The sequence below is a fragment of the Corylus avellana genome, chromosome ca8 (genome assembly GCF_901000735.1).
Source record: "Corylus avellana chromosome ca8, CavTom2PMs-1.0".
Lineage (NCBI taxonomy): Eukaryota > Viridiplantae > Streptophyta > Magnoliopsida > Fagales > Betulaceae > Corylus > Corylus avellana.
In genome coordinates, this window is record NC_081548.1 from 20,974,372 (window position 1) to 20,986,492 (window position 12,121).

Consider the following 12,121-nt stretch of genomic DNA (forward strand, 5'->3'; position numbering starts at 1 on the left):
TCCTAATATGAATTGTGACTAAGATAACTAAAGTAAACCTAAATGGGCAAACAGCCGTTAAAAGCTTTTCATATAACTTGAAAGGTTCCACTCAAAATGCATCAATTATCAAGCATTGCAAACTAAAAAGTAGGAGCTTTGACATCATTTTATTACTTACTCGGTTACTCCTATTTCAACTAGAAATTAATGTGTATTAATTAACAATCATCCTAGCACCATAGTTCAGGGAAAATCACAAATCAAGATATCAATTTACATCACAAAAAAACATATATTTAGCAATCCATCATCAAAGATAGGTATAATGTCATTAACTTCATTACGCAAATAACTGGCTCCTAACACCAACAAATTAAAATTACAATCAATCAAATACCAAGAAGTATAAAGAGCAGTCAGTTTACCTTATAATAGCTCCATTCTTTCTGTCCACTCGCTTCATAAGAAAGCGGAGTGTCACTACAAAACGCAAGCTTCGCTGTGGACAGATACATAGTTCCCATCACCGGTCCAGCAGACGTGGACAGATAGCATGCAAATGACTTCAGAAGCTTCTCCTCGGGCACTGTCTCAAAATTTTGTCGAAAAACCTTCTCATACCCACCTTCCGTGAGAACTTTTGTTCCTTGAGCAATCCTTCCCACAGCGGCATCAGCAAAACTAGGACCCGTTTTCACTGATTCAAGCTTCAAATTATTTCAAAACCTTAAACCCACTACTATCACCTACTATTGCTGCTACAACAGAAAAATAACTTCTACAGCATTTCAAGCATAAACGAGCCATTAATGAAGAACATGAAACAGAGAGATGATAGCAGTCGACAAAACGAAACCAGGCAGCACAAAAACTTCAAAATTAGCACCCCATCAAAAAGCAGAAACAGAGAGATGATAGCAGTCGACAAAACGAAACCAGGCAGCACAAAAACTTCAAAATTAGCACCCCATCTAAAAGCAGAAACATTTTCATAATTACCATAAACAAAATGAACAAGAAAACCTAAACGTCTAGGGCAAAGTATAATACTCACAGTGTTGCCACATGTTCCCAGCAAGATCCTCGGCCTTCTTGGTGGCTTCGGTCGCCTTCTTGCCCCACTTCCCAAGCACATCTTTCACGGACTCCATCGTATCTGACAGAAAATCCCAGAACCACTTTCAAAAAAATTCACGCCACAATCACCACCACCAACTTCAAATTCTTAACAAAATTACCATGAACCGAAGGTACTCACTCTTGACGGAGGTGGGTGCCGGCACCGGCGCAGGAGAGATATAGGGATTCGAATCCTGCGGCATCGTAGTGGCGGCGTCGCCGGAGATCGGAGCCCTGGCTTCGCTGTTCACCGTTTGCGGTTGGGAGCCCATGGGCACGTGGCTCCAATTCTCAATGGGAGGAGGGGGAGCAACGTCGTTAGGGTCGAGCTTAGGGTATGGAGCGTAGTCGCCGGAGTGCGGTGGATCGTGTATGGGATCGGACTCTGATGGTTTCGCCGGCTGGTCATGCTGGGTATGACCAGTGCTCATGGTTTTCTCCGTTTGGATCTCTCTGTTCTGTTTAGTTTGAAAGAAGGATCGGGAATTCCCACGAAACGAAAGGATCTTTGAATTTTTAGATCAGATGGAAAGATGGGGGTCAAAAGCGTCAAATCGTTAAACAGCCTGACCAGCTGGCAGCCGTTGATCCGTTGCTGCCTCGGTCGTATTAAATTCTTGAAAGTTGACAAGCCCAATGGGAGTCGCCCTTCTTTTCTTGGGCCGTGGGCCCTCCTTCACACGAATTAGTGTAAGCCCAGAAGGCCAGAAGCCTAGTAGACTTCGCTCTTTCATTTTTTTGGGCTTTTTTTTTCCTCATCTTCAGAATTTGTATCTCTTATTTTGGGAGCTTGAGCAAAATATTTCAGAAAAAATGAGTTTTATTTTAGCATAATAAAAATGTAATTTAAAGTTTAAAATTTAACGAGAATTAATAGATTTATGAAAGAAATTAGTTGGAACGCTCTATCTATATTTGACAATAATCATTTATATCGGCTCGATAGTTTTATAATATAATAAAATAATTTGATCACAACAATGTAATACAAGTTAACAACAAATCGCATATTTTAAAATCACATTTTCAAATCGCACAATTTACAATCATTGTTTTTAATTGTACCTTTTAAAACCACAAACTCAAACAAATCCTAAATAAAACCAAAAAAAAAAAAGTAGCACCCATGTTTTTCTTCAGTCATTAGGATAAAAAATAAATAAATAAATTAAAAAAATATCACAAAACCCACTAAACATCCAAGGGTTTTGAAAGTACCCGTAAAATTCAAAAAATTTTAATTAAGCGTATTGAACTTTCAATTTTTTGAAAGTACCCCTTTCCGTTCAAATTTTTTGTTAAATCTTGTCAAAATTCTCAAAATACCCATATTTTCTATATTAACAAAATTGTAAAGATTTATGCATTTATTTCTTTTATGACAGAATTTTCTTTCAAACTGGGTTGGAAGAACTTCATTCAACCCAGTCTATAAAAATGACTAGTATCCATTTTTTTAATAACATGTGAGATGCACATGAGTTTTTAATATTATTTATTTCAACTTTGTCTCTACTATTAAAAAACATGTGCATCTCACATGTTCAAATGACATGTGTCATTTTTATAGATTGAGTTGGAGGAAGTTCTTATATATATATATATTTGAAATTTTTTATTATTTTATAGTAATAAAAACAAGGGTATTTTGGACACTTTGATAAAACTTAACAAAAAATTTTAACGGAATAAGATAATTGAAATAAATTGAAAGTCCAATATCCTTAATCAAAGAGTTTTTAAACTCTCAAAGGTAATATTAAATGAGAGAAAGTTCATGAACATTTTTAAAATTTTCCCTCCTTAAAAAAAAAAAAAAAAAAAAGGGCAAAGAAGAAGAAAGTCAAGGTCCTATTCAATCCTTGGCTCCTACTTGCAATACATTTTTGCTAAAGTGTAATGATAAATGATTGGGCCCTTAAATGTCATTATCATTATTTATAAAAGAGTGGGGGAGGTACCAAAAACATTTTTCCAAACGTATAGTTTAAACCTACTTTCCCTTCTTTCTTTTGTATTTATTTATTTTTTTTTTTTGGGGGGGTGGTCCAGGAGTTAAGCCTACTTTCCATTAGCTTTATACACCTTCCACAGCCTTTTGGGAAGAAGTGGTCCTTCACAGAGAGAGCTTCTAGCAACTTCTTAGGCCATATACAGGCTAGGAAATGGAGCTGTCCACCTCTAAACGACAAATGAAAACAAAAGAAAAGCTGTGTAGTTTGGAGCCAAAGGCACATGTTTCATTTGGGAAATTAAGGAGAAGGCCCGAAATGCACGTTCAATTCATTAAAACAATCCCACAATTTCAAGTTATTTGAGACAGTTTCTTACATGAATTTCCCCGATGTGGGAAACATCTGCAGTAATTAGCCTGCGTATTATTGTCCCACACCCCAAAGCTCGTACGCCAATTGCTTGCATAGCTAAAAAGGCTATCCCACAAAGGATCCAAGTCCATGCCATTTACTCAAAATTAATGCTTTGAATTAGGCACGTTATCCTTATAAAAAAAAAAAAAAAAAACACAAAAACAAAATCAAAGTAAGAGTTTGTTTGACCACTCTTAGAAGTGGTCGATCGTATTTTAACCAATGAAGATGATCCATCGGTAAGGATAAAGATTTTCTATAATTTTCTTTGAATTTGTAGATTCTAAATTTACGTAATTTAGGAATTATCATTATTAAGAAAGTAGCTTGTTAACGAGGCAATTAAACATATTTTTTAGGGAAAAATTCACTTTATCTTTTAAAGTTTCAGAAGTTTTTCAATTCGAACCTCAATGTTTAAAAATTGATAATGTACCTCTTAATATTTCAAAATTTTTTAATTTAGACCATTCGTTACTAATTTTCGTCTATTTGGACGGAAATCATTCCACGTGCGTCAAAAATCATAATCGAAAATTAGAATAAAGGGCATCAAAATTTCACGTGAGACGCACGTGTGATGATTTATGTCCAATTAGACGAAAATTAATAACGAATGGTCTGAATTGAAAATTTTTGAAACATTAGGGGGGTACATTGCCAATTTTTAAACATTGAAGTTTGAATTGAAAAACTTCTGAAACTTCAAAGGATAAAATGAATTTAACCCAATTTTTTAACCTAAAAGTTTTTTTCACTCTTGCAGAAATACTAAAATACTTCTTCAGAAAACTCAAATAGAGTAAGAACTTGAGATAAAAACTCATAAAAAGCTGCAGTTTTAAAGACGTCAGAATCCGCAATTTCAAATAAAAATGAGGGATTTTTGATCCAGCAACAGTCACCCATCACCCTCAAGAAGAAAAGATACTACGATTTCTTTAAGTATTCTTCTCCTTAAGTAAATATTATTTTCTTTAACAGAATACATCAGGTAAAGTAAAAAAAAAAAAAAAAATCAGTTTTTTTATATAAAACAATATCCACGTAAGATGAAAACAACGTTAAGAAATACAGCAACAGCATTTCTCCGATTAGCTGTGATTAGAATTGCATGGAAAATTTATGGAATCCCAACGCTTTTAGGCAGGTAGCTTTCTCACAAGATCATCTCTGCAGAAAACGAGTTGTCAAGACAATCTGTAATCCCGAGTTCAGAGGTGAAATAAGAAAGTTAAGTGAGAGCTCTTTCTTTCGATCTTTTTGGAAAGTAACAAAAAAAAAAAAAAAATCTTTAGAGTTTTGTCAGTGAAGGGAATGAACCGAGGCGCACAAGGCAGCGAGCATTTCAGATAATGAAGAACTCAGTGAAACTTTAATCATAATCGCTTGAGCAACTTTACAAGCGTGTTCCCTTTGATTTCATGGATAGTGACTCTTCCTTAATGCTTTGCTTATTACTATTAATTTTAAGCTAATTAATCCAGTTTCTGAATATAGTAAAAATAATTAAACAATCTCGGAAAACAATATATATATCGGTAATTGCATCCACTGTATACTCAACTTTTTCGGATATCTGTTTTCTGATGCGTGAAAAAGAGCGAAAGATGCTGCTTTATATTTTCGTTTTTTCTTTTGTTTTTATCTTTAAAAATCAATTCATTAAATAAAAACAAATTAATGTTTAATATTTCTTTTTCTTTTTTTGCTTTATTTTTGCATATGTTGCGGCTAGCACATGTATACAGTGATTGCATTTCAGGTAGAACATTATAATCAACTTATGAGCTTAGCGAAAAGAACCCCCCAAAACAATGGAAGACTTTGACCATGACCAGTAACATATATGATTAACATTATTGTGCTTTTTATGTATTTGTATTTTTAGAGTTTTTAACTTCCAAAATTTCCCTTTTTCCCCCTTTTTTTGGAAATTGATCAACTCCGTTTCAAATGTCATTTAATGAAAAATGTCTGAAAATTGAGACAAGATTATCCTCATCTTTTAAGAAAAGAACAATTATGTCTCACCCTTTTGCCTAAAAGAATCCTTTTCGTTTCCCTCTTTTTCCTGCATTGATCTTACAAGTTGATAGTGATGATAACTAGTAAGCCGCACGGTGATTATTGAGTAAGGGTAACAATTTGTGTTTGTGAATCGTGAATCTTGAATCGAGTTTGAGTCATGTCATATAAAATTATATAGGTAGGTCAACTCTAATTGGTCGACTCATTTGATTAAACGGGTCAGATCCCTCAACTCTATCCATTTAATTTCGTGTTGAGTCCATGTATCGTAACAAAAATTATCAATCCTAAATATCGTATGTCAGGTTTATGCATATCAAAATATGTGTATAAGATTATATAGGTCAATCATAATCCGACATATTTAATTCAATGGATCAGTCCCTTTAACCATAATTCGTTAATTTCGTATTGGGCTCATGAGTCATATCAAAAATTGTCTACCTTAATATTGAGGTACAACTACGACTAACAAATATATTCCAACCTAGAAAAATCAATAATTAAAGGCGAAAATAATGAGTTGAGCATAATAGCTTTCATCATAATGTTTGAGCTTTCCATTTTCTAGAATTACAGAATTTATTTGTTTCGGATACAAATATATAGTGGGAAAATTTTAGGTTAAGAAAAATGTAAAGGAAATTTGAATGGAAGTACATTGGTTTTCTTGCTAAATTGAGCAAATAATATTTTTCCAATTTGTCTGCATACTAGTTATAAGAGCTGACAAGTGACAATTATTTATGACTTATACCATAAACAGGTAAGGTATAATATTAAAAATAAAAAAAAATCACTTTAGATTCATAAACTATCATGCGTTTTGAGAAAACTCTCAAATTTCAAAATTATCAATTGAACTTCCTAAACTTTCAATTTGATTTAATTGGTCTCCTTCCGTTAAATTCAGTCATCAACCCTTAATGGAAATGACTAAAATGACCAAATTACCCTTCGATTTTCATTTTTCATTTTTTAAAAAAATAATAATTTGAAACAAAAGGTAAATTTAGAATTTTATAAAAAAGTTAGAGGTATAAATATTATTTTATCACTTTTAATGTTTAAAATCTGACAGATGAGGGTACATTGCATCAAATTGAAAGTTTAATTGGTGAAATTGAGAGTTTGTGAAATTTAAAAGGGTTTTCTCAAAGGAAAATGCTAGGCTTACAACACATTTTACAAAAAAAAATTACAAACTAATGTGACAAAACATAATTAGATTTTTCAAAATTTGAACTTATCTCATATCCAATCATGTTGTACCACTTCAGTTTGTAAACGTTTTTTTGAAAAATGTGTTTGTAAGCCTAGCATTTCTCTTTCTCTAAATGCGTAGTAGTTCCAAAATCTTAAGTTAAATTTTATAAAAAATTATATATATATAAAATTCCAAGAGTGCTAGACAGGCTGCAAGAGTACTATTCATTTATCCTGGTCATGAGAGGCCTCAAACTTTTTTTTTTTTTTTTTTTTTATGTTTTTTATTTTTTGAGTGACTCCAAGCTTTTCTTGTCACACTATAATATGAAGTGGGATTTCATAATATTATGGTACCTCCCTAGCATGGACACAGAGATGTCACGGTATGGACAGATCGAGCTTGATTGTTTTTGCAAATGGACACATAGGTTTCCTAAAATACTGCTGAAAACAGTGGAATTATAAGACCCTGCTGTGGCTGCCATGAGATCCTATATATATATATATATATATATTTTGAGGTAGATCCTATATATTCATTATTGTCGCAAAAGCTTACTATCTTTCATTATTGCTTCATTTAAAATTGAAGTACTGTTTGCAGATAAGAATTTGGATGGATTTCAGTCTTATTCAAATAGCTTGAATGAAATATAAGATGTACTCTTTTTTTTTTTTTTTTTTTTTTACTAAAGAATTCATTGAGGAATTTGAATTTTGAGGTGATTATATATAAGCTTCACCAACTTATTGAATACCAATGGAAATAGAACACACAACTAAAACAAAACAAAACTTAATAGCAGCATGACAATTCTCAGTTCTTCCGATTCCTTAATGCGTTGACATGCATTAATATATGTTAATATATATAAAAAAAACCGGCTAACAAGGAAATAGTCTTAAAGAGCTTAGACTTAATCCACGTGCATAAGATACTAGAATTATAACATACCATCAAGGGTGGAATTAGAACGTTTAGTTTGGGGGAGGTAAAAATTAATTTTTAAAGGTATATTTTATTTTATTTTTTGGACCACCCTATGGTGGTTCCGTCCTTAATTAATGCGTTGACACGCATTAATATATATTAATATATATAAAAAAAATCGGCTAACAAAGAAATAGTCTTAAAGAGCTTAGACTTAATCCACGTGCATATACTAGAATTATAACATACCATCAAGGGTGGAATTAGAACGTTTAGTTTGGGGGAGGCAAAAGTTAATTTTTAAAGGTATATTTTATTTTATATTTTTTTTTTTTGGACCACCCTATGGTGGTTCCGCCCTTAATGCGTTGACATGCATTAATATATATTAATATATATAAAAAAAATCGGCTAACAAAGAAATAGTTTTAAAGAGCTTACACTTAATCCACGTGCATAGGATACTAGAATTATAACATACCATCAAGGGTGGAATTAGAACGTTTAGTTTGGGGGAGGCAAAAGTTAATTGTTAAAGGTATATTTTATTTTATTTTTGGACCACCTTATGGTGTTTCCGCCCTTGCATACCACAACGCTTTACAACCGATATTCACAACTGCCCATTTTTTCTCTTTTAGCGACTCTACTCATCTATCACTACCTATATAGGTCGCCCTCTCTATGACTAGACCACAAAACTGTATGTGCAATCTCTTTGATCGATTCTATACTCGACGAGTTCTGTCTGATCCCATACGTCACTTGATGTTGGTTTTGATACCAAATAATACAAACCTTCGAGCAAAACTCACTATTGAAAATCGGTTGGCAAGAAATGGGTGTCAAGCGTTCCATACTCTCATGATTGTTCTTCGTGTGTGTGTGTGTGTATATATATATATATATATATATTTGAAATCCTTAAATTCAAAAGCAACCTACGTACGTGAATAACAACATTTCAACGACCATAATGCATGCCCTACATATAATTGTGGTTTGAAGATTCTCGTTGGTTGAGTTGCAAAATATGTTTAGCTTCCCCCACAAATATCGTTTGCCGTACAAAGAATTGGTTGAATATATATATATATAGAGAGAGCAAACATCTAGATTAAAGATGGAAACATCTCCGGGGCATGTGTAACACCTTGATCCCATATTGGAAAGATGAGAAGAAGTTTACATAGAGTGAATGATTTATAAAAATAATTATGAGTGTTAAGTCTCACATTGCCTAAGAAAATTGAGCTTTATAATAAATTTTATGGAAGCTCTAAATTGACTTGTCATTTTGAAGTGATAGTCCAGATATAACTAGCGTTTTTTTTTTAGTTGTTACAACGTAGAGGTGCCCACTCTTTTAATGTTGTCGTTTGATCCGCTGTAACCCACTTTCCCTTATTTGATTAAAAAAAAAAATAAAAATGGAAACATCGGTCTCCAAACGCGGTGGATGGGAATCTGGGCCCGGTCTGAAAATTGTAGATCCTAAAATCAGCATCCAAACAAAACATATTTGATTCTTTGAGTTTTCTCTTTCTTTTTTCTTTAAGACACGCACACACGGACAGACATTATTATGAGTCACGATCGACCCAAAGTTATCTGATTCTATCTGTTTTCCTCAATCTTCAACGCTTTCCTAATACCTGGTTGAAAAATCTGAGCTATAAAGTTGCATTGTCATTGTGTGGTCAATCCATGAAACCACCATTTTCACTGCTCCCCCCTAATGGGTTTTCAAAAAGCGGAAGAAAATGTCATATTAAAACGGTACGATTTGTTACACCAAATGACTTTTTTTTTTTTAGGAAAATAAATATATATTTTTTATTGTGAATAAAAAAATAAAATGTACTCTTTTTAATCATCTTCAACCATATATTCTTCATAATAATTTAGCTAATAATTACCATGAATTTCACTTTTTTATTTCCACTATGGATGAAATTATGAGCAAACAGCACGGAAGAAGAACCGCTACAAAGAGGATGATGGTTTGGTTTTACTATGGGTGGCATTTGAGATTCGGAATCGACGATGAACTTTACTGTTTGGTTTTTTCTTGATTTACTTTCACTTTATGACGTGTGTTAATGGGCTGACTTAGGGCTGAGCAAATTCACTCAATCGCGGCCAATCGACCGAGTTTCAACCATAGCCGACTGTAACCGCCTAAATGATGGAGGAGAGGCGGCATGATTTTTTTTATTCTGAATTTTTCAGTACGGTAGGCGGAAGAGGTTTTTCTAACCGAACTGACTTCACCAACCGACTTTGCCGACCAATTTTTCATTTTTCATTTACCGACCGCCATTATCGAAACCGCCATTATCAACCACCATTCGGTGACAGAACAAAAAGTTGACGGAATAAGTCGGTGAAATTTTTATCTTTACCGACATTGTCGGTGCAAAATGCGAAAACACAAATTTTCTATCGAAATCAACATTACTGACCGACTCTCAGCCCTAAGTTGACTTGTCAGTCCATCATGTATTTTTTGTTGTAACAAAAAAAATCAGACACGTGTCATTATACCATTGATAAAGATGTGTCAAGTTAACAAATTCCGTTAACTTTTATGACGGATAACAACAATTAAAAATAAAAACTTAAGAACAACATTTGAGGTCGTCAGATTTAACAAGGATTTCACTCATTAACACCACAAGTTAGTGAGGATTGGATCCATGGACCATATATGGGTAATACATAGACTATTTGTATGACGTCATATTTACATATGACAAAAGACAAGCATAGTACAAGTTGAATCTTTTCTTGTTTTATTTATTTATTTATTTATTTTTGTGTTGAAAAGTTGAATCTTAATTATTGCTATGAGTTTACCCAATAATTTTCTTCTTTTGTGCGTATGTGTGTAAACAGAGTACATTAATCTTTACTAAAAGAAGGGTTAGAAGTAGATTTTATTCCCGAAAAGGCCATTCTCTCGTTTAGATTCATCTCTCAAAAATGACCACAGACATTTTCAATATACATATATTATATATATATAATTTGAGGGTTAAATAGGTAATTTTGGTTAAAAGAAAAATAAAGGGAAGTGTAAAGATTAGATGCAACAAAGGTCCCATTATTGGTCCGTTCAATCCAGTCACTCTCTTTTCTGTTTTTTTCTTTTCTATATTCATTATCTTTATCGTTATGTCCTTTTTACTTCTTAACAACAATAGTTTGAAATAATTTCTTCAATTCAATCTCTAAAAAAAGTCACCGTATCCTTAAAACATATGAGAGTCATATGTTGTTTTGCTAAAGAAATCACGTGAAAAGTACATGATATTTAAAAAGGGGTGATGTTAAACATCACGCCCAGCGTGATGCACACCAGAGTGATTTGATATTTTAAAATAATAAAATATAATATTTTATTATTAAAAAAAAAAAAAAAAGCCTGGCGTGCATAAACAGTCATGCACGCCGGCGTTCTTAGTATCATGGCCCTTCAAAAAGAGTAATGTTGTTTAATAAGTTTTTATACAACTTAATGATATAACAGTGAAACCCAATATTTGAAATAGCACTTGTAAAAAAAAATTAAGGATTTACTTTTATTGTTTAATCATTTCAATTGTATGACAAATATATAATAACATACTCATTAAAAGACATGCATTTCTCCCATTAAATGAACATATTTAATTTTTAGATACTAAGTTTGAAGAAAATTTAAAATATGCGTTTCTCACATGTTAAGAGATGCATCTCATTTTTAAAGACTGAGTTGAAATAATTGGTATAGGACTGTCAATTTTTAACACGACTCACAAGCCCAATACAAAATTAAATGTGTTAAGATTGAGGAGTCTGACCCGTTTAATTAAATTTGTCGGATTATGGTTGACTTATATAGTTTTTAAACTCATGTTTTGACACGAGCCGAACTCGAAGACGATACATAATGATAGACAATTTTTGACATAGGCCGTGAACTCAACACGGACCCAATACAAGATTAAAGAACCACATGACTTAAATCCTACATGCAAACACGAATTGTCATTTTTAAATTTTGAAAAAACTTCACTTTTAACCCTTGAACTACTATATGTTTTGATAAAACTCCACAAATTTTAAAAACTCTGAATTTAGCTCTCTGAGCTTTTAATTTAATTTAATTAACTTATTCATAATATTCAGCCATTAATCCCTGACAAAAGTTACTAAAAAGACCAAATTATTAAAATTTTATTATAATAAAAAATAGAAATATAAAAGTTATTTTATTACTTTTAACGTTTAAAATTTGATAAATAAAATGCATTGCATCAAATTAAAAATTTAAAAATAAAATTAAGAATATTTTAAATTAAATTATTTTTTTTAAAATGCGTAACAATTCACGGGTCTTAATTAAAAGTTTTCTCTTAAATTTGTCTTGAAAATTTCAATCCGGTAAAATATACAGTAAAAGCTGGTTCGGAGCAAATTCACAGCGAGTGAATGA

General features: G+C 32.4%; 1 protein-coding gene across 1 annotated transcript in view; it reads right to left on the bottom strand.

Moving 5' to 3' along the window:
• The window catches only part of LOC132189813 (GEM-like protein 1), a 6,369-nt gene extending 4,771 nt beyond the window's left edge, over window positions 1–1,598 (bottom strand). Inside the window, exons 1-3 of the mRNA XM_059604606.1 lie at window positions 1,241–1,598; window positions 1,037–1,138; window positions 408–679 (exon numbers count right to left, since the gene is read on the bottom strand). Coding sequence (XP_059460589.1) covers window positions 408–679; window positions 1,037–1,138; window positions 1,241–1,532 — 666 coding nt within the window. The 5' untranslated portion in view covers window positions 1,533–1,598. The remainder of the gene's footprint in view (window positions 1–407; window positions 680–1,036; window positions 1,139–1,240) is intronic.
• Window positions 1,599–12,121: the final 10,523 nt, after the last annotated feature.